An 8,002-nucleotide genomic window follows, 5' to 3' on the forward strand; every position below is an offset into this window, starting at 1 on the left:
ATTATTGCCGATATATACATACCATACGGTGGCCAATTTTAATATTCCATTGAATGGAAATTTAACGATCTTTTGCTCTTTTCTGCGCTTTTCAGTGTACCTCTCGTAGCACATAACACGCTTCTGCCATTTACTCTCTGCAGAAAATTTCCCAGTACTAACGGATTGCGATATAGCCTTATGCAGTCTAAACGCAACAATGGCCAGGAAAAGAGCGAAAAAATCTGACCCATGCGTTTGTATATAAAATTGTTAGTCATTATAATAAGCCACAACTGCATATTTTTATTAGTCAAAAGTTCTTTAAGTGAGCTGGGAGTAGTACGCAGAAAATCAGCACCATCCATTATCTGCAAATCCGGTCTGTTTAGCTATAATCAAAAAATGTACACGTCTGGTCGGCCGAATTAAATTCACCTTCACGACAGCAATCGCATCCACATGCTGCAGTCCATGAATATTAATCCCACAGAAAAAGGAATAATTCTGAAGCCATCGTTACATTGCGGTGTAGAGCGATCGGAACTCAGAAGTATTTCACCGTCCGCAATTTCTTCATACCTCATCCCGAAGATGCACTCCGTCGACTGCATTCTGGCCGGATGGGGAATGGCGAAATGCAGGCGAATCTGGCCCATGTTTATCCAACACATCCCGCGCTCTTTTCGTAATACGCCAGACATGATGCGCTGATTGCGCTCCGTTAATATAAAAATTATATGGAAATGCCAAAATTCAAACGGCGCTGTTAGTCGAAATATAGGAGATTGGTTTTGTATCTGTATCAGGACAAATATGGAAATCAATCATACCATTATTACTCTCATCGCATAATGTTATACTGACTAAGCTCGACGGTTGAATGGTGCGCTTCATTATTGTGCAGTTTCCACTTGCCAGTAATGAAACACACTACTGTATGCCAAGAATCAGCCCAGTAACACTGTGACTGATCGTAGCGCCTCCACTATGTCTACATTTTTTAACTCTTGTACTCGTTCATGTACTGTACATTTGCCTGTACAGCTTTTTTTTCGGCCAAGTTTAAAGCGTTCTCTTAATTGTTCGCATGGATTACGCTGCGCCGACCGGTCAACCATCGGCTGTGTAATCTCTCAAACGATTTTCGCTAACCTGGAGCTAACCGTAAGGTCGCCGTCTGCCAAGCACTCGGCGAATACTGTTTCCCAGCGTTAATTCTCTTTGAGAACACATTAAACGAATGACGTGCTTTCAATCCTGCTACATCAAGGGACACAGGAATACTTGTCTGTCAAGACAGAAGTTTTTGGAAGCTGCCTAGTTAAGTACTGAAGTTCACCGGGAAGTGATCATTTGAATCAGTTTTGGAAACCGACAGGAAAAAATTTAGTATGTTTTTTTCCCGATATAGCCGTTAAACTGAAAGTATTATAATTATTATCTTGTTTCGCCTAAATTGAGATGTCCCTCTACAACAAATTCATAATTAGTAATTTCAGATTTTAAATCCTACTACAAGTTTTTGCTATTTTTTCCAGTGTTTTAGTACACTGTTTTGTGAACAGTGAACGGGTTATTCTGAATTATTAATTTAGTGAAATGCGCTGTGCAAATGTACGGTAGTTTGATTCCTGCGTAATGGTTCAGTGAGAAATACTGACATATTGGCTGTGCTAAACTCTTTACCAGATCCCGCAAGCCCTACGTTACGCCTTACGTGTATCTTCAATGGCCTATGTATGTCAGATATCGTTACTTCGATAACAATTTCCATAAATTAAATGCCATTTCCGTGTACTGAACACAAATCTGCATTTAAAAAAAGTAAATTGCAGAATCCTATACTGCATTTTGGCTAATTTAAAACTGATATATTTTGCAACTTGCAACACAATAATGTGCCATCATACTAACACATAATTATTTTGTTTTACGTTCCATATGCAATTGGGTCCACTGCACGTAGGTCTGCCGCCTAAGCAGTATTTTGGATCTTTGGGCGGTTTCGCTATGAAGTCACCGTAAAGGCGTATGTCCGTATGTGCAGCGCACCTCATATCACCGGCTTTTTTCTTCACACTGTAAATACAAGCACGTGCAATATTGTGATCAAACAAAAAATCGGGTCGACATTGGTACAACACGTAGAGGCTGAAAATAACGTACTTAACTAAAATATTCCTGTACCATGTACTGTAAATGTTTAAACCTGTCGAGAGTATGATATTGCAACTGGACATGATGTACCGTGCTTGGCTCAGAAATATTAACATAAAGATTATCAAATTAAATGTAATAATTAGGCCAAGGTCTAATTATTATATTGCATTATTAACCGTCTACACAACCGGATACAGCATATGTTTATCAACTGTAAAAGTTTTCTAATCAAGAAACACGATAAATTAACTTGCCATGCAGAGAGGTTAAAAGCAATGGAAGGCGGCAATTTCATATCAAGGAGACTTACAGATAGGAATGCACGCCGACCACCTTCAACTGACCGTTGAACTTGCACATCAAGGGCCCTCCGCTGTCTCCGTGCTTCGGATAAGGTTTATCCTGACTGCAAATATCTATCTTTGGAAACAGCGGATCCAGTTTCTGACAAACCGAAATATCCATTAGAGACACGGTCATTTCTTGCAACTTTGGCGTTACTGGCCAGTAGCCATCGCTGCCCCATCCTGCTAGTATGCAAGAACGTGGCAGTGACGATTCTGAATCCGCCAAGGTGGCCGGAGAAATACGACTTGTAAATGCGGGAACTTCCTAAAACGATTAAAATTGCATTTATTTTAATTATATTTCAGCATTTGCATATCCTAATTCATAAACTGATAAAAATTAAAGACGTAAATGAAGTTAACTCAATCTGATAACGTATATAATTATTATATGTTAATATATTCATTATTCATGTATGAATTTTTTTTTACTGAAACCTAAATAATATGCTGCTTTGCACTCCTGTTATTACAAAAGACTGGAAAGAGTAAAATTTTTCTTATATCCATTGATAGCAGAATTTAGTAACATAAATATTAAATATGAAAAAATTAATTTTTAATTGATAATCGACCGGAGCGAAGCGAAGGTCCTCTTAATTCAAGACCAATGCATTCGTTGATTTCTGTCCGTTACGGAAATTCGTTACGGAATTCCGTTACGGAAGTAATAGTATGACGTCATCGCAGCCGACAGCAATGATGTCATCGCTGGCACCATGCTGTAATGGCCCTATAGAGGAACACTGCAGCCATTGATTTCTGTCCGTTACGGCCTGTGTTACAAAAGTAACACGTGACGTCACGGCGTGACTCAGTATGCCACGCAGCTGACCGCTATGACGTCACTGCAGGCGTTGTATATGACGTTATGGGCAACTCATCTGACTGCACGGTCACAGTCGATTCATACAGCGGTACTGCAGCACTTTATTCTGTTAATTCGTTACGGAAATAGTTACCGCAGGTAACCGCCGTGATGTCATTGTTAAGTGTTGTTCTGGTGCGGACCTAGGCGGAAGTTCTTGCAATAATAATTTTTGTTCGTTACGCAAGAAACGAAGAACTGTTGATGTGCAAATACATCTCATGTATTTGCACAAAAGAGTGACCGGCAACACTGACCACGGCAAAAAGATCTCCACTGGCGATTTTCGGTGTCTCCTAAGATACCATGGTTGAAATACCAATCTTTTGGTGATAATCTGCGATATCAAGGAGCTTCATGATAAAACCTTGGTGATTTGATTCTTCTTCTGTCAGTTGGAAGATCAAAACTTATAACTGCACCTCTATACCCGTGGTTATTATTCACTTCATAAAATAATTTTCACAATACCGTTTTATCTCTAAAGGTCGCGCGTTCATAATTTTTATGCAATATTCGGGAAATTTGCGGCTTCTCCTACCAAGTAGTTTATCAGCCCTAACACCACCTCCACTGCCCGATCTTTGCAGTCCACTTGTGAAACCGAAGTAACCCTGGGGTTTCGTTTAACCAGGGCACACAGGCATCCTTCAAATTCAAAAAATTCTCATGTTTTGTAAAATGTTAGTGTGCTATCATAGTATGCTTAAAAAAATATTTTTATCTGCCATCGTCAGCTCTTCAACAATTAAAAGTTTGCATACAATCACTGTGTAATTAATGAAGTGCAGTACAGGTTATTCGTAATTATATTATGTTACTTTCTACTGCATCACCGTGAACTTTTGCAGCCGTCGAGTATTAAATGATGTAAAAGAAGCCAACTTGCGGCGGCTCGGACCAATGCTGCATGAGTACACATTTTCGAAAAATTTTCATCGATTTGTGTTGTAAACAATCATTTGTGCAAAATACTTTTTACCACTAATGAATAGATCTGAATACGTGCTGTATTTAGAAACAAATTTTCGAAAATGTGCACACAGGCAGCAATGGCACGAGCCGCCCCAAGTACTACTTTACATCACTGACGGCTACAAAAGTCCACGGTGCTGCCTGCAGTAAAAAGTTAAAATAGTAATTACGAATAACCTGTAACTTTTAATTGTTGTATAGCCACGCCCCTTGACGATAGCAGATAGAAGTATTTTTTTTAAGCAATCTATAATAGTGCACTACCATTTTACAAAATACTAGAATTTTTTGAATTTGGAGGATGCCTATGTGCCCTGGTAAGTTACTGTATGTAACATGTCAAAACTGAAGTCCTGTCGGCATCTTATCATTTCTCCCTTCTTGACCACTTGTTTCAAAACGATATCTCTTAACCGTTCTAGCGCAAATAGGGTTTTCGGACAAACAACTTTTAAAAAGCCTTAAAAAACGTTGTAAAAATGATTTTGTTTGTTAATTTGTCACACGTTAATGCTCAATTTTTGAATGTAAAATTTGAACTTCATCTTTTTCATTTAAAGCCAACGAAATTTTACCAGTTGCTCAACCTGCGTTATGAGGGATACTTTTATCCGTACGAGTATTAGAACTGCCTCAGCCGTAACTGTCAACACTTACCAACCCCTTTATAAAAAATAAGCGACAGAAATGTTTTATTGGACAATTTTTTCGTAGTGGACTTTTTTCGTCACATTAACCTCGCTCCGGTCTGCCAATGCACGCCAAACGTGCATTTTTCTAGTATACTTACGGACTGTAGTTGTATCACGCAAATGTCGTGCAGAAATTTGTCGTAGTTAAAGTGTTTGTAACAGCTGACGGCCTTCACTCCAATAACCAATTCGCCTTCTTCGGTTTGGCTGACGTCGTGTTTGCCAAACAAACATCTGAATCTCACACCTTCTCGCTTGACGACCTCTCGACAAACGTGCGCTGCTGTTACAACTTGCTTGGAATTAATCTGCAAAAGTGTTAAAGCTTTGTGCTTTGATGCACTGAATACCAACATAAGAAATGGCTTCAGTATGTAATCTCTCACTAAATACGTTTTAAAGGAAGCTAGTTTTATATTTTCCACGAATTAAAATATGTTCGCTCACCAACGTCCCACCGGCTTGGTGCATGAAATGGTTGGTGGTGTATTCCATTTGTATCGAAACTAACCACGGATAAGCATGCGGGATAGCTTCTCTACCAAAACGGATTCCCAAAGAATTCTGGACATCCGGCGGAAGGTGCTCGATCGATTGCGTTAAATCGGCATACAGTAACGAGACATAGGTCAACACAAGAACAAACATTTTAGCAACAGCGTAAAGTGAAACAGGGCGCAACAACGTTTTCTGTAACTAGCTATAGTAAAACTAGATTTAAAAATTTTATTTGGTGAGCTATGTAGTGATTTAATTTCAAGGCTTTAGTGACAGGCTGATGCAACGTGCAAGATTCCATCCTTTTTTTTAATAAACGGCCGACGTACGCATTATGCAATGCTGTTGGATCTGCGTTAAAGCACGAGTTCTTACTCTACAACTGTATAAGTTATGTAAATCAGTGGTTTTGTCCTTGCAGTTAAAAAAGGGTTACCGTAACGCTGACTAAACATCCTGAAGAATGAGTTATGTAAGTTGCGTGATAATGTAACTGGAAAATTCAATCGCGATACCTGGATAACAAGCACTTACAGATTTTATCGCTCCACAAAATGTCATGCTACAAGCACTCCAAACGGTCCAGCAAACTAAACGGTCTAGTAAAAAGACTGGAATAACTCTTTTCACGCTGGCGCATCGGCTTCATAGGCACCAAGACGTAGGCTTGCAGACTGCCAACTCCCAGTCCGCTACCGCACCAAACAGAAGTATAGTAGCAACAACAATCTCGTTCACACACAAACTGATACTGTAACACCAAAATCCGAGAAACAACGATCTGAGCCACTTGAAATACTGCAACGCGCTACGCCACGCTATATGCAAAATCTAGATCATGATTTCAAATACCGTACTTACTGGCACAATACTACAATAACAATTTTATTAATTATTTTAATAAACTTTACTATCAGAAATGTGTGTATTAAATGCAAAGTTATTGTTACGAGTGTTATCTCATATACTTGTAAAACAGTAGCACAAAGATGTAGAATCTCGTTATTGTAGGAAGCGTTTGTGCTGGCCGCTTGCATTCTCAGCTTGTTTTTCAACGGAATTGTATATCTAGTTGGTCCTCTACAACAGCTGCTTTCACAACCCTACCCTCTGTCGGCGAAGAATTATCCAGAATACGAGACGACCGGTTTAAACGAAACGGTTGCGTTAGTGAATTCCTTAATTGTGATCCTAGTTCTGTCGCAATATGAGTTCTCTTGTAAGCGCCTCTTGTGTGCTACCTGTGCTACCTGTGCAGGTCGACGATGACCTTTATGTGTACCTATGTGTACCTATGCAATTAGACAACGCACAACGCACCCGTATGTCTGAGACCTTTAATCAACAATGTCACTATGCCCACTATAACAATGCTAATGCTAAGCTAGCTATGCCAGGGAGGCTCGCAATGGACTGATTTGGTGCTGTAGTGGAGGGGGCTTTAAATATCGTCCCGGTCGAGGTGCGCTCGGCGATCGCGGGCGGGGCCGGTGTAGGGAGGATCCAATGGCGGGGCGCATGACGGCATAGTGATGTAATATGCCGTCAGCATGATGTAACATGACCGCGCGGGAATGTGCGCGGCATACCTGCACGCGCACTTCCGGTGACTAATGACGGAGCGATGGCGGTGCGGTTCGACTAGTGACGATGTCGTCACAGTTCAGCGTAAAAAAATCCGGCGGTTTTTACTGCATTTTGAGTACATAATTAATTATTTGTTTAGGGCTTTTTACTGTCAAAGACAAAACGTAAGACAAAACGATTATGTAATTGCACTCTATGCTTTTTCTGCAGTCGCAGTGCGGTTGCCGTACAACTATGTATGTGTGTATGTACATAAGTTTTAGTATGTGTGGAAAGCACTTTCAATAACTTTGACGAACAGCTGTAAAATATGGCGTTAAACGATACCGTCTTACGCGACCAGTGTAATTTTGGTGTAATTTGCAAACAAGACCTTAGAAGACCAATAAAATAATCGTGCATGGAGACTATTTATACATACATAGATATCGCTGCTGTCTCTAAGCCGGTTTTTATGTCAGTCATAAAACCGTCCCTAGCTCTGTGCGGCAATTGTCTTTTTAAATTATAACAGAAGCCGCTCCATAACGTACGGCTCGTTATGCCAGTGATGTCTATCCTTTTCTGTCGATTACCGCGCAGAGAATCGTACTATGCTCCATCGTACTATGACACTTTTACTGCAATTCGTACTATGCTGCTTTCACTGCGCCTCTAACTAAGAATTTTTGATCAACGCATAGTAATAACCACCATAATTTTTTGTTTTTGTTTGAATAATCTTTGCAAGTCAATCGATCATGCAGAATGTGTAGGTGAGCTGTTCTCAGATGAGACTAAAATTCTTCTTTGTGGCAAAAGTCCGAAAACGTTCGCTGTCTACTACCGTACAGATATTACACACATAGTTGTTCAAGACGGATGGGTTATCCTAAACAAACTAGAGAAAGTTT

General features: G+C 40.0%; 1 protein-coding gene across 1 annotated transcript; it reads right to left on the bottom strand.

The window, feature by feature from the left end:
- Window positions 1-419: 419 nt before the first annotated feature.
- LOC129597020 (chymotrypsin-C-like) lies at window positions 420-5,690 on the bottom strand. Its single transcript, XM_055494438.1, has 5 exons — window positions 5,472-5,690; window positions 5,123-5,332; window positions 2,453-2,754; window positions 1,917-2,061; window positions 420-779 (listed from the first exon to the last, which is right to left on the bottom strand). The coding sequence occupies exons 1-5, from the start codon at window positions 5,670-5,672 to the stop codon at window positions 420-422; spliced, it is 1,218 nt and encodes a 405-aa protein (XP_055350413.1). The 5' UTR covers window positions 5,673-5,690.
- Window positions 5,691-8,002: the final 2,312 nt, after the last annotated feature.

Source organism: Paramacrobiotus metropolitanus, unplaced genomic scaffold (assembly GCF_019649055.1).
Source record: "Paramacrobiotus metropolitanus isolate TYO unplaced genomic scaffold, Prichtersi_v1.0 Parri_scaffold0000099, whole genome shotgun sequence".
Lineage (NCBI taxonomy): Eukaryota > Metazoa > Tardigrada > Eutardigrada > Parachela > Macrobiotidae > Paramacrobiotus > Paramacrobiotus metropolitanus.

What these genes read in the sequence shown, in the direction of transcription:
- LOC129597020 (XM_055494438.1), bottom strand. Translation starts at nt 5,672, where the DNA reads ATGTTTGTTCTTGTGTTGACCTATGTCTCGTTACTGTATGCCGATTTA. An exon ending in ACCAAGCCGGTGGGACGTTG is followed by an intron (nt 5,333 to 5,471) that starts GTGAGCGAACAT and finishes ACACTTTTGCAG; the next exon opens with ATTAATTCCAAGCAAGTTGT. An exon ending in GTCGGCGTGCATTCCTATCT is followed by an intron (nt 2,062 to 2,452) that starts GTAAGTCTCCTT and finishes TTGTATTTACAG; the next exon opens with TGTGAAGAAAAAAGCCGGTG.